Raw genomic sequence first — 26,478 nt, forward strand, 5'->3', positions numbered from 1 at the left:
TTGCCAGTTAGTGACTGTTAGGGATGATAGCTGAGTGGAATCTCCCATGTTCAAAGACAGTTGGTCTCAACGGTCAACTGCGCGGGGGGGGGGGGGCACAGGGCATTGGATATTTCTAGATGCATCTGGCTGGACACTTTGGGAGGCAGGATGCTAGACTAGAGCAACCTTTGCTGTGATCCACCAGCGCTCTTATCTTGTCAAGACCAACTCAACAGGCTGGATCCAAGCCAGGTTAGTTGCACTTCGGATCCTACTGAAATCAATGTGAAAAGTTATCAGGTACAGCTCAACCAATTTGAATCTCACTCGGTAAAAATGAGAGTGTTAAATATTGGGAGTTAGAGACTTTTTGAAAAGGCCAGTTTATTGGTTTTTATAACTTTTTATTTTATCTTATTGAATTGTCACAAATAATGATTAACCACACGGAAACTAGTTCCTCCTTCTGCTGTCATTTTCAAAGATCCCTCTTTCCCATTCACTCCCAACTCAATATTCCCCCTCCAATACCTGACCTAAAAAATAAACAAAGGCGGGGGGGGGAGGGGGAGGAGAGAAATGTTCTATTTCAAGACCAATATTTCATTAAGATTCATTTGGGAGGTTTGCAAGGATGTTGGTGTTTTCCTTTTGTTGTCTGGCAGTGGAAGCCCAAGAAGTAAACTCCGAGTTCAATGGGACTTATGCTCCAGTCTAGTCTAATGTGTATGTTTAGGATTGGGACCTGAGCATAGGTAGTGTGCAACTGCACACTTTGAAGTTGCCTGTCATATAAAAGCAAAGTTTGCATTTTTTCCTCCCTTGACTGATGTTCTGCAGCTATGTCTACTGCTACATGATGGGTAGGCAGCCTGAGCCAACTTTTCCAATACTGAGCCTTTGGGCAAAGGTTGCTCCTGTTGAATTCCTTCCTTCCTTCCTTTCTGACAAAAGTTCTATTTGGAGAGCAGGACACCACCCTGGAAGATGTGGCAATGCAATTTTCAATCTTGCATCTTTTCCTTAGGGCAGGGAACCTGTGACCTTTCTTCCAAGGTACCGTTTGATACTCCCAGCTCCCAGCCAGCGTGGCCACCAGTAAGCGATGATAGAAGTTGCCATCCAACCACCTGCTCCCCTTTGCACGCTTCCGCTTCACATCACTTGATGGCTTGTGTCGCTCACGTGAGAACAGCCTCTGATACGAATCTCGCTTCCCTGCGGAGTCTTGACGCGGGAGGCTGTTTCATAGATCTGTAAGCGTTTGGACCCCCAAGGATCATCTACGTCAGCCCCCTGCAATGCAGGAATATGTAGCTGCAACCTTGGCGCTATCAACACCAAGCTCTATCCAGCTGAGCTATTTTCGCACCTTGCAAGGAAACGACTCCCGTGTTTTGTTTTGTTTTTAAAAAATTATCCTCCTAGTCTCCTTTCTCCTTCTGCGGAGCCAGCCGAGGTCTGCGCAACGCCAAGGGTTAAGCCGAGCGTGCGCTGTCCGCCCTAGAGAGGCTCAGGAAACCCGGCCGGAGTAGAGGGGGGATGCATTAGCCGAGGGCACCTTCCTGCTCCTCCCCTTCCCAGGATCAAAAACTTGGGATTTGAATTTTAATAAGGGGGGATTTGCCTCTGCAGGGCTGCAGATCTTCCGCAGCGGGGCTTTGTGCCGTGGGGCTGGGCGGAGGAGAAGCGCCGAGCCGAGAGCGCTGGCTGGGGCGAGGAGCCTGGAGCCGTCCGAGCAGGGCGCAGGCAAGATCCAGCTGCCGAGGAGGAAAGGGAAAAACATCTGGAGGAGCCTGCAAGGCAGGTGGGGAAGCAAAACGGGAGAGGGGGAAGGGAGCTTTTCGCAGGGTGTGCGCCTGTTCCCAAAATACCTTTGTGGGGTTGGCTCCGAGTGAGATCCGACCGGCTGGAGAGCTGCAGTCCAAATTTGCAATGATTTCTGTGCAAAGTATACGATGGCTCAGAAACGATGGCACAGAAACCGTTATTTTATCCGAGGTACTGTAATGACTTTGTGTCCTATGATGTAGGTTTAAGACGTAGTGGCTGGCCCAAGGCTACCCTGTGAGTTTCCTGGCTAAACAGGGATTTGAACCCAGATTCTCCTGGCCCCCCTCCCTACATCTGAGTCCCCTCCTACATCCGTTATCCTCAGCTAAGTGAAGAAGTAGTGCTCAGTTTTCTCCGAAGAGGAGAGAAAGTGCTGAAGAGGCAAGCCTGTGAATTGCCCCCTAGGGCACATGGGGGTTCCATGGTTGGATTTGAACCCAGAGCTCAGAAGCAACGTTGTTCCCTAACTTTCTGTCTCCCATTTTTTAACCCACTATTCCTCTCCTTTCGAAAGCTTGCAGCTTTAAAAGATCAAGCCAGGTTCCACTTTGAGAGAGACCTGTGGGGGAGCCTTCACATCCCGCCTTAGGATTCTTTCTTTTTTGTGTGCTGGGGACTGTGACAGTTCTCTTTAGATTTCTTGCCCCTCAAGATCCTTTAGCCTCCTTATTCTACCCATAATAGGAGTGCTTAAAGAGTGGCTTTCTGTACCACCCTTCCAATCCAGGCTTGTGTGTAAAGTGGGGATTCCCCATCTACATTTGTATGGGGGCAAAGGAGTTTTAGCATTTAGTTCATATTAATTAAGAGAATGCAGTGGCATGACTTCATGTGGCAACAGAGTGTTTGGGCAGAGGGGTGGAGGCATTGAGGCTGAGATTCTGGGTTTATACCCACTCTGAGAAAAACTAGAGGATTGGGAGGTGAGGTGGGGTGGGATAGGGAATACTTGGAGCCAGGACTTCAGAGTTCCTTGTGAGAAAGGTGTGGTAGAATCAGGGGTGAAAGGACTGGAATGCTGCCATCCCTCCAATGTGGGTTGATGAAGGTTTTGTAATCCAAGTTAATGATTGTGAGCATGGGATCAGGATGTGGTGTGGATTAATCAATGTGGATTTTGTACATGCAGCATAATTAAGGAATTTGTAGCTTTCCTAAAGGACTTGCGTTTGTGTGTGTCTATTCACCGATTTTCAACCCCCCCCCTGCTTTTAGTTCTTGAATGCAGTTTCACCTCCACCTTCTTGTCAAGATGGACAAGAGCAGCAGATGAGAGAGGGGGAGAGAATGAGAAAAAGAGAGAGACCCTGGAGAAAAATGCAGACTTTAGCAGGAGCTCTAGCTAGCCTTTCCATTCTGTTAGCATCTGAGGATTTAAGGGGTGGGGTGGGGGATTAAGAGACCCCCAGCGAATCAAGGCCTGTGGGGGAAGGGCAAGCAAGCGCTGTGGATGCTGATTCTCTGCAGAATGTGTTTAACTCCTGAGCCGATTAAGAGCTCGGCTTATCCCTCTCTGGACCCCGCACAACAACATCTCTGTTTTCTTTCCGAAGAGGCTCTCTTCTCCCTGCAGCAGCCAGCCATGTTCTGAGGCCGCAGTTTCAAATAAAGCGTTAGTGGAAAAATACCCCTGAAATATCCTGGGCCCTCCCCGCTCTATATTTCCCATGCCCACCTTTGCTTGTAGTACAAGATGCTGTATCATAATTATTTTTCTGGAGGCTCCCACAAATGCAATCTTATATTTGCAATTAGGATTCTGCTTTATCAAAAGAGTTGGCCAATTGGTGCGGCGCTTTCCAGATCTTTTAGATATTGAGTCCAAGGCCCAAATATGGCTAAAAGATTTTTTTAAGAAAATAAATGAAAGAAAGCTTTCCATATAGGAATTTTAACAACAACAAAAAGACTTGCTCTTAAAATCCCTCTCCCCACCCCCACCCTGGCAAAAATAGATCTGTATTGTCTTACTGAAGGGGAACACTTCATGTAAATTTGGTTTCTGGGGGATTGTGGGCAGGAGTGGTGTGAAGAATGGCTGGAAGTCGCGCAAACTCAGCAGTTTTCAAATGTTGCAAGGCATCTTCGGGGTTCTTGAGAGCTTACTGAGGTTTCTGTCTGAGATCAGTGATGGCGGACAAGCTTTCTTGAAAGGCGGCTTTTCCTTGCGGAAAGCACAGAGCAGGGGAATAAGGGTTCTGCACATGGTGGTGAATTCCACTGAGCAACAATAAGCCCAGTCGGCTTTGCCATAGCTGTGGGCAAGCAGGCTAGTCCAACCAATAACATTCTCCAGAATCCTTGGCAGACAAATCCATGGAGAGTCTGTGGCCTCAAGATAAAACATTTGAAAAAACACTACTGTATACTATGCTCTACCCCTTCCTTGCCCATCTAAACTCTGTTTCCAGTGTTTTAGTTGAAATTACCAGCAACCACTGTTGTGTTTTCATGTCATTCTTTATGTTTCTTAATGTAATTGGAGCCAATTTAGTTCCGATAAGCTTGGCTGATTATAATTCAGTTGCTTACCAATGGGCTGGTATGTTGTTTTTCCATGGCCAAAATCTAGCTTTGGCTAATTTCCTTTGTCTTCCCTCAGGAACAACACCAAGCTGCTTGGATGGGAAACCTGTTGGGTGCAGGTTCAGCTGGTTTCTTTCAGTTAGCCATGACTGCTGGGCTGCATGAGAAAGCCTCTGTATCCAGTCCCCACAGTGGCAGGTGTTAAGTGGCCGGAGGTGTTACGTACGCCCAGGTGCTGATCTATCCTTTTACCAGGCTTCAGCACTTGAATTGAGAGAACACCAACCCTAGGAAGACGAGGGGGCAGGTGTGGACCTACCTATGAGGAGCTAAACTGTGGGCAACACCTTGTGGAAATGGAGGAACAAACTCGAGCAGGCGCCGAGCCAGGAGAAGTATCTGGGAGATCAGGAAGAGGTGCTTTTCCAGTCCAGTCTGGTACCCCCCGGGATCTGTCCCGATGGGCAACGCCGCGGCAGGAAGGGATACCCCAGCGCTTGGAAGCCCAGTGGCAAGAGTACTTGAAAACAGTCCAGTATTCCTCTTCTGGGTGGGGAACGCCACAGCTGCCGGACTTGACTTCGTGGGATGACTTGGCCACCTTTGACCGTGTGGTGGGTGCCTGCCAGTGGTCTAGAGAAGGGATGAGCCGCCTCATGCCCACTCTCAGCGCCGAAGCCCAGCAGGCCTTGAGCAGCCTGAATGCCAGAGACAGAGGGGACCACGGGAAGGTGAAAGCAGCTGCCCTGCGAGGCAGCTCCAGTGTTGCCGAGACGCAGCGCCAGCGCTTCCGCCAGTTCTGCTACCGGGAGGCGGAGGGGCCTCGCGAGGCCTGCAGTCGCTTACGGGAACTCTGCCATTGCTGGTTGGAACCGGAGAGCCGCACGAAGGAGCAGATCCTGGAGCTGCTGATCCTGGAGCAGTTTCTGACTGTCCTGCCGAAGGAAATCCAGAACCGGGTCCGAGAACGCGGACCCGAGTCTTGTGCCCAGGCGGTGGCCCTGGCCGAAGGATTCCTTCTGAGGCAGCAGGAGAGTTTGCAGAGTGAACCACAGGTGGGTTGAGTTGAATTGCAAGCCGGTCAAGTCTTGCAATGCGGCTGCTCGGCAGAGCTTTCACCCTCTGGTTTTTGCCTTAACATTGCTTCATTTTGTTAACCATTATGTTTTTGTTGGTGGGGGGCAGGTAGGGCCTTAAGTGTCAACTTTCTTTGTTGTTTCAGGACTCTGGTTCGTTCCGGGAGACAGCCACGAATCTCTCCGAAGGCCAGCGGACTGTGTCTGATGCCAGACAGAGGCATCTTGCTAAGGAGGCCCGACAGCAGGATAATGGGAAGACCAGCTTATTAGGTACGTCTTGCACTTGTGCTGTTGCGAACACAGCCCAGCTTAAGGCTACAGCTTAACGTCCATGCCCAATTTGAGTGCCATAGTTCAAGGAGGAATTTAGATGAGTTGGAAAGTATTCAAAGGAGTGGTTTGAAATTCTAGAATTTAGTGGCAAACGCTACATTCTAGAAGGATCAGCTGTGTCTATCTGTTTTAGCAAAAAAGATAAAAGATTCCAGAGCTGTTGTAAGGAGTCAATCCTCCCTGGTCATTGGCCCTGTTGGCTGGGACTGATGGGAGTTGGAGTCTAATGACATTTGAAGGGCCACAGATTCCCCACTCCTGTTCTGTGGCGATGCTGTAATTAACACGTGCAGTTTGAGCCTCAGTCATCTGCTTATTGGAAAGTAAGCACCAGGGCGGTTACAGCTGATGTTAGGAGCTCATGGGATTGTCTCAGCTAACATTTCTCTAGAATATGCAGTGGATGGACTTGGCTTACTCTCTGGTTTTTTGGGGTAAGACTTTTGCTTCAGCATGTAGCCTGGCTTACTTACACAAATCATGTGAACTTATTTGTTCTGTAGGTTGATTTCCCCCCCTCAGGTTTTATTTAGGTTTCTGTTGCAGGGAAGGGGGGAGAGATTTTATGGAGGGCTATGCTGTTTGGATGGCTGTTTACTGTAGGTCTCTTCCAGGTCTATCATTCTGTTTACTCTGCAAGAGTGCTATAAACTGAGCTGTTGGTATGGCACGCTAAAAAAAATTAAAATCTGTACCTTGAATAGTACCTTGAAAGCTTGTACCATGAAAGCTTGTACCATGAATAGTTTATTGGTGTTGTATGTATAACTTACGTAAATTATCACAACATATTACAATAATTTATTGTGGTTTAGGGAGGGGGCAATGATCTGTGCAGGGAAGTGAAAGCCTTGCTCTGAAGACACTGGGCATCTTATTCAGCCACCTCTCTGGCTGCTTAAAACATACATTGGTCGGAAAAATGCGCTTTGTCCATCTACCTACAAGCATATTTTCACAGTCATAAGGACTAGAAACTTGTTTTAGAACAAAAGAAAGCTGAGTGTTGGCAAATTTGAATTCCGTACATGCCTACAGCCACACTCTTCTGCATTTCTTCTGTTCTCAGACAGAACTGCAGCATACACACAGCCTTGGCCAGAAGCAGAATGAGTTGTGCTGATGACATAGTTAATGCACATGGTTTTTCATCTATAAATGTTAGTCACATGAGTGCATTGAGCAACCCACAGATGACTTCAGGATTTATCTCCCCTCCCTCCCCAATCTTACAGGTGCCAAGAATACAAACAGAGCTGGTGGTCCATTTCATCAAGGGCCCAAGGAAGAGGGAACACGTTCTACTTCCGGGCTGATTCCTAGGAAGGAGAAATCCCACATCTGTATCGACTGTGGCAAATGCTTTGCACGTCCATCTGACCTGGCTAAGCACGAGAACATCCACACCGGTGCAAAGCCCTTTCGCTGCATGGAGTGCGGAACAAGATTCAGCCAGCTGTCTCACCTGACCCGACACCAGAGGATTCACACGGGGGAAAAGCCACACATCTGCACTGAGTGTGGAGCATCCTTTGCCCAGCGGGCCTCTCTGGTTAGTCACCAAAGAGTCCACTCCGGGGAGCAGCCCTACCGCTGCTCTCACTGCCAGCAGTGCTTCAGCCACCAGTCGGCACTCAAGGTCCACGAACGCATCCACACGGGGCAGAAGCCCTACATCTGCCTGGAATGCGGGAAGAGGTTTGTTTCCTCCTCCACGCTGAAGATACACAAGAGGATCCACACAGGAGAGAAGCCGTTTTCCTGCGCGGAATGCGGGAAGCGGTTCATCCAGCGCTCCAACCTCATCTCTCACCAGCGAACGCATTCCGGAGAGAAGCCCTTTTGCTGCGGCGTGTGTGGGAGAAGGTTCAGCTACCCGTCGGACCTCACCAGGCACCAGAAAATTCACACGGGAGAGAAGCCCTTCCCCTGCGACGAGTGCGAGAGGCGGTTCACCAGGTTCTCGGATCTTCTGATACACCGCAGGATCCACACTGGGGAGCGGCCATACCGCTGCCTCGAGTGCGGGAGAAGGTTCCGGCAGAAGAGTGCTCTGGTGACGCACCAGAGGATCCACACAAAGGAGAAAGCAGCCGAGAAAAGCAAGCCTCTGGGATCCACAGAGTCGCAGGCAAAGAGCAAACTGAAAGCAAGCGAGACTGAAGAGAAGGTAGACGTTCCAGATAAAGAAAAGAAAGATGTGTCAATAGCTTAGAAGGAACCAGGCTGAGCATGTTCTCCCAGCTCCTGACTCCTTTCAGCCTTACAAAGGGAGGGAAATGCTAGAGGTGTTGTGCTGAGGTTTCTTCTGGGTATGCTGATAGGTCTCATTCCTCTTCCATGCCTGACCCCTCTCAAGGACATAGCTTGACTTTGTTTGGGGACAACCTAGCTCAGGTGTGAATAATCTGCTTTTTCCTTGCCCCCAGTGATTTGGCTACTGCGACAGACTCACCAGGGCATTCGGGAAAGATTCCTTCGCTCTGCAGTGACCGGAAACGTAATTCAAAGGCCAGTTCCTTGCTTTCTTCCGATTTCCAGCCTGTCAGCTGGACTCTGGTCCAGAAGAAGTCGCTGGCTCTGCCTGCAAGGCTTGTTCGGAGGACGTTGCTGACCATGCAGCTAAGGCAAATGGGAATTTGCTCCATGTACTGTACTGGCCTAACGTTTCCCAGGATGGAGCTCAAGCAGGGAGGACTCTGGGGAAGTCCTCTCATGGCTGATCTGTGTCGTCATGCTTCTCTGCTTTTTAAACAAAATCTCTGTGAAATATAGAGATTAAGGGCCTGCCCACAAATGTTCTTCAGACTGGGTTTCTCATTGCATAGCTGGACCTGTAGGAAACCTCCTGTGTTCAAAGGCAGCAGGAGATCTGCTTTTCCAGGTGCTGCAAATAGTCAGTAGATGACTCTTGCCATTATGTTTCCCGTGTGGGTTTGGCCATTGTTGAAAGCAGAGCAGCATTTGCGAGAGGGGCAGGTGAACCTCTTCCCATTAATGTTACTTTTTCTTTTATTAGTTCTATATAGTCATTTTTAGTTCAAAATGACACAGCAGTTATTGTGAGTATGTATATATTTTATTTTGGGTGGAAAGATTATTCTGTCCATTACATTTTTGATGAAGAATAGTCCCTAAACCTTAGAGTAGTCTTCTACATGTCTACTCGGCAGCGCATCCCATTGAGGTCCATGGGCCTTAGTCCTGGGTAAATGTGTCTTGGATTGCAGTAGAAGTTAGCCTGGATGAGTATGTAGGAGCAGAGGGAACAACATGGAGGTTGCTGTTAATGGCCCAAAATCTTTGGGAATTGTCAAGTCTAGTATTTAAACTTGATGTGTCTTTTTACACACAGATAGTCACAAATAAAAAGCATAATAAAAGAGGTCACCTACCTTTTCTCTGTATGAAATAAGTGAGTAACGTAAGCTCTGTTGGGGGACAGGAGCACCTAGATTTCTTCAACCGTTGTTCAGCATTGTCAAAGGTGACTATTTTGTGTAGCTGTGCATTTGTGGGATAGGAACACTGCACAGCCACATTGTACTGGATGTGGCTCCTTACTCTCCCCTACCACCCAAACACACTTTAGCAAATCTAAGGAGAGCCATACATAGCAATTTATTTGCATGCCTGAATCCCATTGCAGGACCAGGGTAAATGACTTCTATCCAGAGATCTATATGCCAAGATCCATACATCCACCAACCAGCCATCGCTTAATGATAATGGCATCTTTCCCATGATGCCACAGAAGCGAAGGTGTCAGAAACAACATCGGCAGTGATGTCTGGGAGATTCTGTTTAAAAGTCCTGCCATGTTCACATGGCTCATGCCATCTGCACAGTGGGGCTCATTGAATTAGCAGCATTAGGTGTGATCTGGGGCTCTGGCCTGCATATTCTGAAACTGATTTGTCAGTAGCTTCCCCCATCTCTCTCTCTCTCTCTCTCTCTCTCTCTCACACACACACACACACACACACACACACACTCTTCACCTATGGATCTCATATGTACTTCTGCCCAAACTGAAGCACGTGCACATACATGTGATCAAGTCTACAAAGCATTTCCGTGTCCTGTATGAATTGGACATGTTCCACAATCTAGGGAATCACTGCTCTTCATTTCGGAGACTGAAGCCCTTGATTAATGTTAGGAGTTGTTTAAAGACTTCAAACTTTTTATAACCTTGACACACCCTAGATACCTTGGGATCCTCTGATTTAAATAAACCATTGGCAGCTTTTAGATTTGCTTTGTAAATAATGAAATAGCAATAAATCAATGTTTAGTTATACAGCTGGAGTCAGTCATGTTCTTTAAATGTGTTTTAAATGCATTGTGTGACTGTGTGTGCTAAACTAGGCATCCTGTGCACACTTAAGCTGGTGACTAAGACCATGGGGGCAGATGTTCCTGGAGAGAACAGAAGACCATGAATTGCTCTAGGCAACCATTGTCAAGGAGACTGGAATGTTGTCAGTTAAAACTGGAGAGTGGCAGTTGGACTTGACAGCAGGAAACTGAACAGAAGGAAGAAGAGTTGCGGGATTCTTGAGAGAGAATTTGTGGAGATGGGAGCTGTGATCTTGAGCTGTGAAGGCAGGCAGCAGAGTTTGAGCTAGAGACCGGGCAGCACAGAAGTGGGCAAGGCACTCTGGCCTCTGCCAGGGGTCTATGTGCCACTGGGGGGGGGAGTTGTGACCTCATCTTTCCAGGAAGAACCACACAGCGAGAGGGGACCAACCTGGCCACATCCATTGGTCAGAAAAGGAGCAGCTGCAGGGAACTTGCTGTGCCCCTCCTTGGTGGAAGGAACTTTTACGAGACCTTTGAAGCTAAGATCTAGTCTTCAAGTTTACTTTTTTCCTCCTCCCTCAAAATCCTTGTTCCTTTTGTGCCACATCTTTTACCAGGGACCATCTTATACTTGATTATTACAAGCCGCTTTGGGATCCCCTTTTGCCTGAAGTGTAGAATAACAGTAGTTTAAATAAATACACTGCTAGTGTCGTGAGGGACAGAATGGCTGAGAGGTGCAGGCAAACCGGAAGCCTGAAACACAGAGGATCGTTACTTTGTGGTTCCCAGGCGATGCCACAGTACCAAGCAGCACCAACTACAGTGGTCACATAATGAAGACATCTTTGAATTGTTGAAGTGTTTTTATTGGTTTCAAACGTTCGCCCCAGGTAATCTCTGCCTACTCTTAACTTGCACTGTGTTTCTGGTGTACAGGATCTTAAGGTCAATGGTCACCTATTCATCCCCAGCCTCCATAATTTTAGACATCTCTCTGTTGATTCTATCAAAGACTGAGGTCATATCGACAAAGACAGCATATAGATATTTGAGGGCACCTGTATATTTCTGTCTTTAATAGTTTAAGACAAAGCATCGTTCTATGGTTGACTTCCCCTGACAAAAGCATGCTTATTGATCCCCAATGATATTGTTCGGCTCTGCTCAATTCTCAGACTTTTCCAATAAGTAACAAACATAGAGCTTGGATATAATGTCTAATAAACTGGGTGATAAGTGGCCAGATTAGATTTTCTCCCGTTTCTTAAAGATCGGGACCACAGTACTTTGCTCCCAGTCCCTAGGAAGGTTGCCTGTAGAATTGACATATGTAAAGAGTTTTGCTAGTTTTGGAGCCTACCGATTCAAATCCGGAATCTCTCTCTTTGTTATTATTTTATTTATTTTTCTTCTCCTGGCTTGATCCAGAATTAAAATACAACACTTGCTTCAAATGAGTGCCTCACAACTTGGGCACAAACACCAATCCCATATTTAGTTTCATTAAGCTAACAGGCCACCGAGTGTCAAAATTCTGTGAAATCCCTACCGATTGTGGCCTGTTCAATATCTGACTGCATTTCAATACAAAACATGGTTTGTTTATATTTTAGCAGTCTCCTTTAAAAGTGATGCTTCTCAGTCCATTCCCTCACCCTCAGATTGTCCGTGCTTGCATAAGCTCGCCTACTTAACATACAAAGATTGTGTCTTACTTTATTTTAAGATTCAGCATTGCTCTACTTTTACCTCTGCCTACATTTCCCCTGTTGTACATTGGAGATGTCATGTGGCATGTCCTTCGTGATATCCTGGGAGCCCACTAGCTCCAAGCAGAGAGGCTGAAGGTCGCTTGCTCTCCCACTGTAAAGTTCTTTACTCATGGTTGCACACAATGTAGTCTCATTCTCACCCTGGTGCTATTGCAGAGAACCAGCCTGAGTAAATTAACTTAAAAAGACATCCAGTACTGGCAAGGTTAATTGTCCATATATTCCCTAGAAGGAAGATGTGAAATGTCCTCAGCACCCTGCTGCTACTAAATACCTACCACCACAGGCCTTTGTGCTAGTCAGGCAAATAATTTGAAGGCAGGGTGAGTTGGTCTTGATGGACGCGGAGCATAGGGTTGCCAGACTCAATAGAGGACAGGACTTCTGTGCCTTTAATTTGCTCTGCTCTCTTTTTGAGTCTGGAAACCTGGTCTGCTGGTTTCTCTTTAAGGTTTCCAGTCTCAAAAGAGAGCAGGGCAATTAAAGGCACAGAAGTCCTGTCCTCTATTGAGCCTGGCAACCCTAACGGAGCAGCCAGTGGCCACCTCCAAAGCAAGCCCCTCTCTGCTCCTCCCTTTCTTATGATCCTTCCTTGCAGGCACTGAGAGAATACTGAATCCCTGGGATACTGGGAGGTGTCAATACTTCCTGGGCAGGGTGCTGTGCCTTGGGACAGATAGAAAGGAGATGTGGTTGCTTAAAATAGCATTTCACCCCAACTCCCATTTTATTTAAGGAGGATCTAGGACTGAAAATGATGGCTGCCACCTGCTGGTTGCTGCATGCTATTGCTCCGCTAGCTTTTCAATAGTTTTTTGTTTCTTTTAAAAGGTAATCTTGATCATCTGATAATAGGTGGGAAAAAATTCTCCTGCCCTCCCAACCACCCATTCTTGCCTAATAATGTTTATGTGTGAAACAGTGATTTGGTCAGTTTAATTACTGTATTGCAAAGTGCTTTTTTCTTGGGGGGGGGGTGTACACATACCCCTAAACATTTTGTGAATCTACTTTTGTCCAATTTACTGTATTTATTCTTCCCGATTTGAAGTATAAAATGGTGATTTTCTTCAGTCAAAATTAGAATACCCCTAAACATTTTTTTTAAGGAAAGAAAGCACTGGTTTTATGAATGCAGAATGAACTACCCTCGGCACCAATGATTCCAGAGAGAATTCTGTGTAGTTATTAAAAAAGAAAAGTTGTGTTATGGGAAGTCTCTGATTATGTATTAGCCTCACCCACGTGCTACATCATACAGTGGTATCTCTACTTACAAATTTAATGCGTTCCGAACACACATTTGTAAGTCGAAAAAATTTGTAAGTTGAATCCCATAGGAATGTATTGGGAGAAAAAAATCGTAAGTAGAAGCAACCCTATCTAAAAATTCATAAGTAGAAAAAATCCTATCTAAACCGCATCCAAGATGGCGGACGGAGCTCCATTCGTAAGTAGAAACATTCGTAAGTAGAGTTATTCGTAAGTAGAGGTACCACTGTATATGCAAACTCTGCATCAGCTAATCCGGAATCCCTCCCTGTTCTGTGCTAATATTCACCAACGTGGATTTGAACTCACTTGATTCATAAATATCCCTAGGAAGTATGGGGAGAGTAGCCACACTCAGCCTCCCTTGCCACAACTCTGCATTTGTTGCGCTGCACCAGTTGCATTTCTGCCTGTTGTTGCCGCTTCATGCCTCTGTCAAAAAAAGTTGGCCAGGCCAAGCAGCTCTTGGCGACCCTGCCACACCTTGCTTTGTCTCCAGAGCCGAGCAACTCCAAGGGTTAAAAAAACAAGGGAGAAGGAAAGGTGACCCCTAGAGAGGCACAGTAAACAGGGAAGGGGGAATTGGTGTTTGCCCAGGCACTTTCCTGCTTCTGCTGCTTCTCCTCCTCTAACCTACTCCCTTGGATTGAAATATAAATACATATATGGAGGCAATCTGAATTCCAGTAAGAAGGCTGGGGATTCTGTGTGGTGGCATCTGCAATGGGGAGAGACAGAAAGTTCAGCTGGAGAGAAAACAAGAAACACACAAGCACCCCTCTGGTTTATGACAAGGTATATTAAACCAGGAGTGGGGATGACTATGTAAACCGATTATGCAAACCGATTATGAATGAATAAGTGTGTCCTATAGATCTAGTTACAGGTAGGTAGCCGTGTTCTGAAGAAGTGTGTGCATGCACACGAAAGCTCATACCCTGAATTAGCGATTGCGATACAAGCTTGATTATCCTCATAGATTGTCACAGGCTGTCTTACTTTATATCCCAAATCATGTAATACCTGGATGTACCATGTGACTTTGTTACACGCTTCTGATAATGCAGAAAATTCTGCCTCACAAGGCGATGTGGCAACAAAACCTTGCTTTTTCGATTTCCAACCATTTAGTGAATTTCTAAACATAACTACTAATCCGCTAGTTGATTTTCTTGTGGGTGGATAATTTGCGAATTGACAATATACGTTTTATATAATCTTTAACATTGAAAAACTTAATTGCTACATGCTTTGCTCCCTGCATTCCCTGGTTAGATGATCACTGCTGAAACAGTGTCTGAACACAGTCTACAGTGGTCAACATTAATTGCAATATAGGAGCACAATTGTTGCTCCTCTTCTTGGTATAGCTGGAAGAATGATTATGTTCACAACCGTCCTGGGTTCTTGAGAATTGGGATTGTCCCATTTTTGCTTTTCCCTGTTAAGGCGGCAATCCTACTTGTGTTGATTGCAGTTTACTTCTGAGTAGACGTGCTTAGGGTCATGCTACAAGACAAACTTTTTAGTCTAGTATCAATGTTTAATAAACAGGCAAATCCATAATTCAACTCATCTGGAACAGCACATGCAACTGAACAGTTTTCCTCATTGAACAACTGGCCAATTTACTATGGGTTAGATTAAAGCAAGGAAATTGAGGCTGTGCTGCCCCATAAAAACACGGAAGCTAAGCAGGGTTGGTTCTGGTTAGCACTTGGATGGTGGGAGGAAATGGCAATTAAGGCGTATGATCAACAAAGTGGTACAGTCCTCATGCAAGGACTGTATCACCTCACTTTTCATGTTGTAGAGACACTTGTCAGAATCTGACCCCTTTCCCAATAGGAAAATTGTACTGAAACAATTCTTGCAAATGCGTTGGAATAGCAGCAGAAGGCACAGTTCCTGGGTCTTACTATTTACTATGCGATCGGTATGTGCTATAATGGTTACAGCAAGGTTAATGACAAGAAAGGCAAAGTTTTGAAACAAACTTTCTACAACCTCCCCACCCCACCCCACCCAGCTTTGGCACCATTGATATTTCTAAGGTCTTCTAGTTTGTTGTCTTCTGTCCCTTCCTAATGTCCCTTACTCCCAGAAATCAGGATATCTGAATATTCCTAGGGAACACAGCAAAACACACCAAGTCTCTGAACATTTGTGGTGATGGCACAAGAGCTGGTGGAAAGTGTATGTCTTTCTGCAAGGGGATGGCAGAAGGAAGAACCAATCTTCCAGAATGAAACTTATCTCTCACAAGCATCTGAACCATTGCCTGCTCTCTGTCTCTCAGTTCGCGTCGTCTGTGGCTGAGTCAGAAGTATTTTTCACCAGGTGGATGGTGTCACCATCAGAGTCACCTTCAGATGCAATTTGCTCTCTTCCCCGGGTATACATCTCTCGAATGCCATTGACCATATCCGATCCAACAGTGATGTTTTCCATAAATGCTTCTGCAACAACACAAAAAAGTGAATTGATTGAACTCCCAGACTAGTGATCTCAAGACTCCAACATCCCATTATACTCCAGCAACAGATCCTTGCACTCTCTTCTTATTGGAACCACAGGAACTACAGCCGGACATTCGGCTTCTGAAAAGCATTTGAAAACTGGAACACTCACTTCCGGGTTTTGATCATTCAGGAGCTGATTTGTTTGGGAGCCAAGGCGTTTGGCTTCCAAGGTACAACTGTACTGAATTTAAATAAATGTATATAATGCAGAATTCTTGTTCTTGTATGCAGCATTTGGGGTATACTCCAGAAACACTATTTTATAACTTGTGAACTGAAAGTGAAACAAAACCTGGAAGAGGTGAGCTATTCAGGGCAGGAGATGGTTATCAGGTGGGAATTGCACAGGTTCCCTTCTGCAAAAACATCAGTGCAGACTAGCCCTGGGATTGCCAATCAGGTGGGCTAGGCTGGAAAATTGGTTGGCACATTCTTACCTCCTCTCCCAGCTAAAGGGTTAACCCAAATTGATTTCCCTCTCCTTTTCCTCAGGTAGAGCAGAGCAGCAGCACCTATGAGCAGAGCAGCAGCCAAGAGACTCAGGATCACTGCAACGGCTGTAGAAGAGGCTGTGAAGGAAGAAATGTCAGATTTGCTCCTCTAAACCCCTTAAAGTGTTCCTTAAGAATGGGCTGGATCACAGAAGTACCTGCATGTCCCTTGCACACTGCTCCAGCGTAGGAGTTACAGATGCACTTATGGGGGCCTGTGGGGGCGGCATAGCATTCAGTGACTAATGTTTCTTCTCCAGTACATTGCACTTCATTCAGAAAGGCTGGGCCAACACCGTTGCCATATTGGTTTCCCGTCGGTGCCGACAATGCTTCACCACAACCCAGTTGCCGGCATATCACCTTGGCTTCTTTAAGACCCCATCCAGAGTCACCAACAGAGACCCAAGTGCCATTTTGATTCAGTTCCACTCGCCCTTCACAGGAATGGGGGCCATTAGCCAATCGCACTTGCATAGGGCCTGGAGGAAGAAAGAGGAAGAAGTCACAGGTTGTTCCCTGCTGAGGTGATGCAGTCTGCCCAGAAAGGCTTCCCTGGCACCCACTTCAATGCCATTTCAGCACTTTGAAAATTTGTCTAAGTTACAGATAATTTTTTGAGTTTGCAAAACTGTTATGTTGGTCAGATCTTCTTTTAAACACAATTTTAGAAAAAAAACACATTTAAACTTACTGATTATGCTTTAGAGAAGATCAGTCCAGTTTACACAAAAAGTTGAATGTTAATTAGAGTTTGAATAATATTAGCCAAAATATGAGCTATTATGTAAAGAAGCTTACAAATGTTGCATTGGTCACTACAGAATTTCCTCCTCCTGTTTTATATTTAATCGTTTGCACACCACCCTGATATTTTATGATATGGCAGTATGGATATACTTTTATAAATCGCTAAACTAAATGATAATATTTTGCTCACAATTGCAGCTTTCTGAAGGTGTTTTTATTTTGTTTCTTTAAAGTTGGAGATTCATTCCAAATTAAGGATTTATAAGTGTGCTATGAGAGTCCCATGGACTGCAAAAAGATCAAACCTATCCATTCTGAAGGAAATCAGCCCTGAGTGCTCACTGGAAGGACAGATCCTGAAGCTGAGGCTCCAATACTTTGGCCACCTCATGAGAAGAGAAGACTCCTTGGAAAAGACCCTGATGTTGGGAAAGATTGAGGGCACTAGGAGAAGGGGACAACAGAGGATGAGATGGTTGGACAGTGTTCTTGAAGCTACGAACATGAGTTTGACCAAACTGCGGGAGGCAGTGGAAGACAGGAGTGCCTGGCGTGCTATGGTCCATGGGGTCACGAAGAGTCAGACACGACTAAACGACAACAACATGTGTGCTATATGCCCTGAAAGAGTTACCTGAGCACACCACGCTAGCATCCTCCGAGTGATCGCAGTCATGTTCTCCTACAGAACGTCCCCGGCAGTCTCTCAGGGATGTTTCCGTGCCTGTACAGTTCACATCATCCAGCCAGACAGGGCCAGGGCCTCGTCCAAAGTGTGCCCCGTGTAGGGCTTCCAAAGCAATGCCGCATCCCAGCTGCTTACACACAACGCTGGCATCCGGAAGGCCCCACCCGTCATCACACACAGTTCCCCACTGCTGCTGGTGCATGACTTCAACTCTCCCAGAACAGGAGTTTGGGCCATCTTCTAGTCTGATGTTAACCACATTGATGGTGGATGACTCTATAGAGAATCCAATATGAACAAAAACCAAGACAAGTGTAAGGATGTGGCTGAAAGTTTCCCCATCCACACAAGGGATGGGGGACTGTGAGCATAAGTGTTTATCTGCAGCAATTGCCAAGCTCTGAAAATTAAAACACAGGAAATGCAGGCCCATTACTTCTTCAACTGGGAAAACCAAGAATCTCATGACCAAGGAAAAAACAAGGGAAGCAAGAAGCTCAATGAAAGCAATTTCAAAGCAGGAGGGGAAAAGACATGGCTGCTGTCCCAAGTCTGCAGTCTGACCTTAGGCAAGCTGAAATTGTGCACCTTTCACTCCACATCTTAACACGTCTCTTTGTGACATTCTCCCTGCAAGACCAGAAGTCTCCAAATCTCTATATCTGGGCCTCAGAATTATCCATGGGTCACACCCCATCTCCACAGGCCACAATGCAAGATTTATGCACAAACTAAATAAGTTATTATTTTGGGCCTCTGCTCATCCCTCCAAATATGAAAGGGTGTCTGTGTTGAATTTCACTTTTTACACAATAGATTAAAAAATAAAACAGGCTCTGAAACAGACATTATACTGACATAACAAAAATATACTTAATGGCTACTCATTTATTTGTCGTTTTCTATATTGTGTTTATAAATTCATGCTGTCCATAAATTGTCAAACAGCACCAGTGGTAGGTGAGTTCTGATTCAGGTCAAGTGCAGACTACAACAGGCTTATTGCAAGATCTATGTTTTAGTTTGATTGCTAGTTTTTACTTGCATCCTCATCTGTGTACCAGTATATGCAAATATAAAGCCTTTTTGTTCATTTTGTTAAATTTATAAGCTGTGTTTCCTCCCAGAGAAGCCCCAAATAGAAAGGACTGTTTTTGCCTGACTGCAACATGTCTTGGAGTTCTTGTTTACCTAGATAGAGGAAGAGTAGCGAGGCATGTGTAGAAACTATAATCTATGCAGAAGGGATTGTGCCTCTCAGGCTGAAAAATATTCCCAAGCAATGTGGTGTCCTAAAGTTGTGTGCATGACATTGCATGATGTCCTGGCATTGTATGTGGGGGTCCTCTGAATATTGAGGGGGGCCCACCCCCTAAAAAAAGATGGGGGGAGGGCAAAGCACCTCAGCCCCCAAGAGCTGGTGTCCTTGAGAGACACTGACAAGAATTTTAAGAACTTTGATACAAAACAAATTGGGGGGGGGGGAGAGGAAGTCAAAGTGCCTTGTTCAAATAGTCCCTCTGCTCCTCCATCACATCCAACAGAGAATTCCCCCCCCCCATCTCTTCATGTCATTCCCAACTCTCATTTTGGAAACAACAAGGTGGCCATAGCAGGTTACCTGAACAAACAACTCCTGCGTCTTGGTCATGATTACAGTTATTGTTCCCCTGGGTATTTGTGCTGCACTCTTGGATGGCACTTTCTGTGCCTTTACAGTTCACATTATCCAACCAGATGGATCCTGATCCACGTCCGAAATGAGCTCCGCCTGGGGCTGCTGAAGCCTTTCCACAGCCCAGTTGCCTGCAGATGACTTCAGCATCTTGCAAATCCCATGTACGGTCACAAACGGTTCCCCACTGATCACTGTGGGGTGGCCGGAACTCGACTCTCCCACTGCAGCGATTTGTACCATTTACTAGTCTGAGATCATCTATATAAATAAAAATGTAAATGTTTTTTGTTCAAAATCTTAAATCTCTGAAAGTTCTTCACCAATTGCTTTGAAATTTTGACACAATTTGCATTCAAATACACACATGTTTTTATATGTTTTTATATACCTATATTATATAGATGTCATACCTGTGACAGGTAAAAACAGGCTTCCCCAAAAACAGCGCCCTCTGGTGGACGTAAAAGGAACACACACTATACTAAATATACTCCTGACACTGCCATGGCGTGTCTTCTGCTTCTCACCTGCACCGGGCAGGACTGACGACGGCGATGCCGGACTCGCACTCCACCAGGCAGGGCCAGGCGCGGCGGGCAGCTGGAGGGGGGGGCCTGATGGCCAGGAATGCTGCCAGCTGTGGTCCGCCTCTGCCTCTGCCTGCTCAGCCGAAGCGGCTGCGCAGCGCTGCTGTCCAAGGCCCCAGCTGCTGCGCCAATGGGAAGCTTGCCGCCGGCTTCCCCACGATGGCGCCCGCAGCCAGGGCCCCTTGGACGGCATATCTATATCTCCTGTGCTTTCTGTTTTCCATTTAACAGATTAAGCCACAGCAACGCGTGGCCGGGTACAGCTAGTCTAAGAATAAAACAGGAGGGTTAAATGATTAACTCCACAGAGAACAACTCCAAGTGGCTCTAAAAAAAACAATGTCAGGACTTGGATGAATTGTTTCCCTTTTCATCCTGGCTGTGCTAAACAGCTGGCAGAAACCAACACGATCTGATGATGGTTCTTCATCATGAACATGCAGTCAGCTTCAGATTGTAGGGGAAACAAATAACAGATTTGTCAGTTCATCCTGTTTCACTTTGTAGATGTCAAACTGCATTACTCTGCTGCCACTATGAGCTCAGACCTGTATTAGTACTCTGCTGCTGGTATGTGTAATAAAAACATGCAATCAAATACCTCTTGTTTGTGAAAAAGGGTGGCATGCAAAAATTAAGTCCGGTTCATGGCAGATGAGTCAGATAATCTCCCTGTCTCAAGCAAGGAGCCACCATCACCAGGAGGAGACTTTGTAAGGAAGATGTGGGACAATGGTTTGGTATTTTAAAAGAATGGCTCAAATCAGGGATTGCTGTGAAGATCAGGAATCATTGAGAGGATTTATGGAGCTAGGAATGACCCGCTTGCCTTGTCACTGCCTCCTTTTTGTGTAGGATATTGCACCAGAGCAGATTACCTGAACATACAACACCAGCATCTTCTCCGTGGTTACAGTCATTGGTTCCCAAAGGCTTGGCCTTGCAAGCAGTGAGAGAAGTTTCTGTTCCTGTACATTCGACATCATCCAACCAGATGGGATCGACTCCTCGCCCAAATTGAGCTCCACGGGGGGCAGCTATGGCTGATCCACAATCAAGGTACCTACACACAACGACGGCTTCATTTAGGTCCCAGCTGTCATCGCACACAGTTCCATATTGGTTGAGATGAAACACTTCCACCCTCCCAGAACACCGATGACTGCCATTGACCAGCCTCATCTCCACCGGATCTGGAATGGTAAAAGTTATAACATGGAAACACAAAGCCACAGATATTGGTCCCAAGAGTCCCAAGAAAGATGATGTTTCATTTTTACTCATGCTAGTATTGGTTATACCTAATGTCATCTGGACTGAGACCAGTGCTATCCATTATTCTGACAAATGAAGGTTTTGCCAAAAACTGTGTTTGCCAATAAATACATTTAGTTCTTTTTATTTATTTGCAAAATTTCTATGCTGCCCACATTAGAGGGAAGGGAAACCACCATGGTGGTAAACAGCATTAAGTATCAATAAAAGTACATTTTAGACAAGTACAAAACACATTACCCATCAGTAGATCAGAATTGATCCATTGGAGGATGGATGGCGGCTAACAGATTGAGGTTGAATCCTGACAAGACAGAAGTACTGTTTGTGGGGGACAGGAGGCGGGCAGGTATGGAGGATTCCCTGGTCCTGAATGGGGTAACTGTGTCCCTGAAGGACCAGGTGCGCAGCCTGGGAGTCATTCTGGACTCACAGCTGTCCAGGGAGGCGCATGTCAATTCTGTGTCCAGGGCAGCTGTCTATCAGCTCCATCTGGTACGCAGGCTGAGACCCTACCTGCCTGCAGACTGTCTCGCCAGAGTGGTGCATGCTCTGGTTATCTCCTGCTTGGACTACTTCAATGCGCTCTACGTGGGGCTACCTTTGAAGGTGACCCGGAAACTACAACTAATCCAGAATGCGGCAGCTAGACTGGTGACTGGGAGCGGCCGCTGAAACCACACAACACCGGTCTTGAAAGATCTACATTGGCTCCCAGTACGTTTCTGAGCACAGTTCAAAGTGTTGGTGCTGACCTTTAAAGCCTAGATGGCCTCATTCCAGTATACCTGAAGGAGCATCTCCACCCCCATCGTTCTGCCCGGACACTGAGGTCCAGTACCGAGGGCCTTCTGGCAGTTCCCTTGTTGCGAGAAGCCAAGTTGCAGGGAACCAGACAGAGGGCCTTCTCGGTGGTGGCGCCCGCCCTGTGGAACGCCCTCTCATCAGATGTCAAAGAGAAAAACAACTACCAGGTTTTTAGAAGGCATCTGAAGGCAGCCCTGTTTAGGGAGGCTTTTAATGTTTAATAGATTATTTTAAATAATCTAGGTGGTTCTGGGCTTTCTATACTAACAGCAAGACCCAGGTGGTGCTGTGGGTTAAACCACAGAGTCTAGTGCTTGCTGATCAGAAGGTCAGCGGTTCGAATCCCTGCAATGGGGTGAGCACCCGTTGCTCGGTCCCAGCTCCTGCCCACCTAGCAGTTCGAAAGCACATCAAAGTGCAAGTAGATAAATAGGGACCGCTCCGGCGGGAAGGTAAACGGTGATTCCGTGCGCTGCTCTGGTTCGCCAGTAGCTTTGTCATGCTGGCCACATGACCCGGAAGCTGTCTGCAGACAAACGCCGGCTCCCTCGGCCTATAGAGCGAGATGAGCGCTGCAACCTCGGAGTCGGACATGACTGGACCTGATGGTCAGGGGCCCCTTTACCTTTAGATTATTTTATTTCATTTTTCTGTTGGAAGCCTCCCAGAGTGGCTGGGGAAACCCAGCCAGATGGGCAGGGTATAAATAATAAATTATCATCATCATCAACAACAACAACAACATGGCTGATCACCCCTCAAGGAGAGCTTGGGTGAACAGATGAGTTTTAAGCAGATTCCTAAATGCAAAAACTAGAGGAGCTTACCTGATGTTCACTGGAAGCACATTTCAAAGGACTGGTGCCTTCACACTAAAGACCCTGCTCTTAGTAGACATAAGATGAACCATGAGAACTTATGGCACTACTATGAGTACCTCTTCCAAGGACTGAAGTATCTGGGATATACAAGGCAAGATGCTCGCAGAGGTAAGCTGATCCTAGTTCTGGGCTTTCTATACTAACACCAAGACTTTAAATGTGGCCTGGTGACATATTGGTGACCAGTGGAGTTATTTAAGCACAGATGGTGTACACAGTGTTCTCCTTTCCTGTCCCTGTTGATTATATCCTGCAAATGCCCTTCGGGGAATTTCTCAAACTTAAGAGGGAGATAGATCAGCAGTATATAGCACAATACCCAGCTTATGAGAGCCAGCAGATGGTCATAAAATAGGAAGCTGGCAGTGGATGGTGTAGCAGTTAAGCTGGAATTCGGCTGCGGAAATTTGGAATCACATTCCTGATTTGCCATATGACATGATGTTACCCCTATGTATAGTTACCTACAAATAGGCTCCCTTGAGCTCAGTAATGCTCACTTCTAATTACATAGGTTCAACTTGTAAAATGAGTTAAGTTTTAACAACTTTTAGCTTTAAATTAGAAATGCAAAGAATGTTGCAAAGAAGGGTTACCATTTAAACAAGGCAGCATGAAGGACAAATTCCTTCAAAGCGAAAAAAAGTATCCTTTGCTTATTTACCTCATTTTCAGTCTTCCTCTATGCAAATACAGTACAAACCATTGTAAAACTTGAAAGCCTAGTTATCATTCAGTCGCCAGATCAAAGAAAGAATTTCAGTTTCCCTGGTGCTCATCGCTCCTGCTCTAAAGTGCTAGAGCCATGTTTCCCTGCTATTCCTTCTCCACTAGACACAGTCTAGGCAAAGAAGAAGACTTGGTCCTGCTTCCCAGCCAACACGAGCCTGGAAGACAATGGCCTGCAGTGCAAGGTCTCCAAAGTTTCATGCAAAAGGGACGCAGGTTTATGTAATAGGAACATGTATGTTCCAAACCATTAAGAACAGAATATAATTTACCTGCACACTCAACACCAGCATCTTCTCCATGATTGCAGTTATTGATCCCCCAAGGGCTTGCTGGGCACTGACTGAGGGCTGTTTCTGTTCCTTGACAGTTCACATCATCCAACCAGATGGGCCCTGTTCCCCGTCCAAATGCAGCTTTTGTACGAGCTTTCAAAGCGACGCCACAGCCCAACTCTTTGCAGATGACCTCAGCCTGCTTAAGGCCCCAGCGATCATCACACACAGTGCCCCACTGATGGTCGTGGAAGATCTCCACTCTTCCTGAGCAACGACTTGAGCCATTCACCAGCCTGAGTTCTGACGGGAAATGAAACATTGAAGGACACCACTCATTAAGCCAAGACATTATTGGCAAGGTTGTTGAACATCTTATGTGACGCGCAGCGGTAATTATTTTAGCAGAGTTCTTTCTTTAAATAATGAAAGCTTTATTAAAACATTGTTCTTCATAAAATATAGTTTCAGAAACATAGGCTCAGTTACAGAAACACAGAGGTAAAGATGTTCATGACTGTCAGGTTACACAAACTGGAACAGAGAGAGTCAAGCCTAGAATGGCAGTTGGCAGTTACACTTTGGCAGTTGGGACTTGACAGTTACAGCCTGCCTTGCTGTCCCTGCTCCCATGTGTCTTTGTCACATGACATTAAGTCTAATAGCTAAGGAGGCTGCGCCTCTTCTCACAAAGGGCATGAATGCATCAAGTCATTTTTCTTCCCATGAGGAGAAGCTGTTCCCCATGCCATTTCCCTCAACGAATGCTGGTGTTTGCCTCAGAAATGGCCATTTACACCCTCCCAAGGTGAACATCAGGTTGAGAGTGGAGAGGGAATTTTCATAAGGAAAACACAATGGAGGAAAGAGTTGAAACCCCCTCAGACAGCCCTAATCTGGATTGGCCTTCCACAGCTGGTTCTAGTCCTCCTCTGTTTTAAAGAAATATTGTTGCAAGCCAAAAGAATGGCTTATCTTCTGAGTGAGGCCAATAAAACTCAGAGACAAGAGGAGTTAGGAGTCCATTCTGTTTATTGCAAAGCAATAAGGTTAAAGTCGAATCTTTTCGCAAAACTGCAACCCCGCCCAAAGGTCGGGCAGGGGTTTTATAACATTTCAAACAAAGGATTTCAATATTAACTAATCAAATGCATCATTACTTCATTGTAATTTAGTACGCATGTGCAATAAGCATTGCTACCAAACCCTTGATTCTCACCATGATCACCATTGTGTTAGTAGCGTGTTAGGAACCTGTGTTACGTATACCATGTATCAAATTATGCTCTTAGCTTGTGAGCTGTATCTTTGTGATTTGCGTATTAACTGACCTTCTATCCCACTAGAGACGGCTTCTTGCTGAATCATCAGTTTCTTTAAAGCATCAGGTTACCATAACTCTTCTAATATAAGCATATTCCAAGATTTATAGGGATTTATATCATCACCTAAATTGTGGCCCTTTGGGTCCCTGCTACAATATGACCATGCATTTATTGCAGGGGTGGGGAACTTGTGGTTCTTGGCCTAATTTAACTCAGCCCATAGATATGGGGTGGAACAGAGGCAGAGAGAGAGAGAGAGAGAGAGAGGAGAAGAGAGGAGAAGAGAAGAGAAGAGAAGAGAAGAGAAGAGAAGAGAAGAGAAGAGAGTTAGTGGGGGAAGAGAAGGACAGTTATGCAATCCTACAGTGTTCTAAAACCCGGCCCATTTTGGTTCTACCTACTGCTGCATGCAAACCCTGGCAGGTTATTCCCATGGGAATATAGCCCTGAGAGAAAAAAAGATTATCCACCCCTAATTTTAATCTATCATTTGGTTATGTCTCAGACAGAGTTCTCCTCTTCCTTGCTTGGAAACTGGACAACTTCCTGTGTAGCTGTTGAATATAAAACAGGGAACAAAGAAACATGAACAAGAAGTTAGCTGATTTCTGGAGTGCTGAAATAGCGAGCTTGTTTACTTAAGTTGTGAACTTCTTCTGTGGAACATGTGCTCAGAAAATAGAGTGTGTATGTATCCATAAAAATATAAATAAATAGATGAAGTTTAAAGGGGTGGATGAAATTAGCAAGGTGCCCTGTTGAGCCTATCTAATGAGGGATGTGGACAGGAAGGAAGGCAAGAAGAAAGAAAGGGGAAAGGAAAGAAAGGGAAAAGATCCATTGAAGATTGTTCTTCTTCTATAATATTATCAGTAGTAGAGCTCTGGAGAAACCCACTGTTGACAAAACAGCTCCTTCCACTTTTAGCCACTTTCTAAGGCCATGGTATGGCTCTCCCTAGAGGTCTCCCCATTACCTGAGCACACAGCACCAGCATCTTCTCCATGGTTGCAATTATGTTCTCCCCAGGCTTTGAGGCGGCAGTCTCTGAGGGCAGCTTCTGTCCCTTTACATTTGACATCATCCAGCCAGATGTTGCCTTCACCTCTTCCAAACTGAGCTCCCCGGGGAGCCCCCAAGGCTACTCCACAGCCAAGTTCCTTGCACACAACTTGGGCACTGTTCAGATCCCAGCCATCATCACACACTGTCCCCCACTGCTGGTTGTGGAGCACCTCAACTCTCCCAGCACAGCGACTTGTACCATTCACCAGTCTGATCTCATTGGGGTCTGAAACAGTCAAAGGCATGGTTATTTTTTTCCACCTTCCAGTTCCCCAACCTCCCTTGCCTTTGTTCCCATTT

General features: G+C 45.9%; 2 protein-coding genes and 1 long non-coding RNA gene across 4 annotated transcripts in view; 2 read left to right on the plus strand and 1 right to left on the minus strand.

Moving 5' to 3' along the window:
• Positions 1 to 1,510: 1,510 nt before the first annotated feature.
• On the plus strand, positions 1,511 to 10,056 carry LOC118095075 (uncharacterized). Its single transcript, XM_035135999.3, has 4 exons — positions 1,511 to 1,789; positions 4,418 to 5,396; positions 5,564 to 5,690; positions 6,989 to 10,056. The coding sequence occupies exons 2-4, from the start codon at positions 4,698 to 4,700 to the stop codon at positions 7,966 to 7,968; spliced, it is 1,806 nt and encodes a 601-aa protein (XP_034991890.1). The 5' UTR covers positions 1,511 to 1,789; positions 4,418 to 4,697; the 3' UTR covers positions 7,969 to 10,056.
• Positions 9,222 to 26,478, minus strand: part of LOC118095070 (scavenger receptor cysteine-rich domain-containing protein DMBT1) — a 36,881-nt gene continuing 19,624 nt past the window's right edge. For both annotated transcript variants that reach the window (XM_035135980.3, XM_035135982.3), the window contains 8 exons: positions 26,090 to 26,404; positions 23,786 to 24,091; positions 20,700 to 21,014; positions 19,178 to 19,492; positions 17,503 to 17,832; positions 16,277 to 16,600; positions 16,065 to 16,196; positions 9,222 to 15,564 (listed from right to left, as the gene is read on the minus strand). In XM_035135980.3, the coding sequence (XP_034991871.1) occupies positions 15,401 to 15,564; positions 16,065 to 16,196; positions 16,277 to 16,600; positions 17,503 to 17,832; positions 19,178 to 19,492; positions 20,700 to 21,014; positions 23,786 to 24,091; positions 26,090 to 26,404 (2,201 nt within the window). In that variant the 3' untranslated portion in view covers positions 9,222 to 15,400. The remainder of the gene's footprint in view (positions 15,565 to 16,064; positions 16,197 to 16,276; positions 16,601 to 17,502; positions 17,833 to 19,177; positions 19,493 to 20,699; positions 21,015 to 23,785; positions 24,092 to 26,089; positions 26,405 to 26,478) is intronic.
• Positions 15,564 to 17,503, plus strand: LOC148683920 (uncharacterized). Its single transcript, XR_015946740.1, has 3 exons — positions 15,564 to 15,797; positions 16,120 to 16,645; positions 17,102 to 17,503. It is a non-coding gene; the product is annotated as an uncharacterized LOC148683920 (long non-coding RNA).

This window comes from Zootoca vivipara, chromosome 12 (assembly GCF_965207765.1).
Source record: "Zootoca vivipara chromosome 12, rZooViv2.hap1.1, whole genome shotgun sequence".
NCBI classification, from domain to species: Eukaryota; Metazoa; Chordata; class Lepidosauria; order Squamata; family Lacertidae; genus Zootoca; species Zootoca vivipara.

What these genes read in the sequence shown, in the direction of transcription:
- LOC118095075 (XM_035135999.3), top strand. Translation starts at nt 4,698, where the DNA reads ATGGAGGAACAAACTCGAGCAGGCGCCGAGCCAGGAGAAGTATCTGGG. An exon ending in GTTTGCAGAGTGAACCACAG is followed by an intron (nt 5,397 to 5,563) that starts GTGGGTTGAGTT and finishes TTGTTGTTTCAG; the next exon opens with GACTCTGGTTCGTTCCGGGA. An exon ending in TGGGAAGACCAGCTTATTAG is followed by an intron (nt 5,691 to 6,988) that starts GTACGTCTTGCA and finishes CCAATCTTACAG; the next exon opens with GTGCCAAGAATACAAACAGA.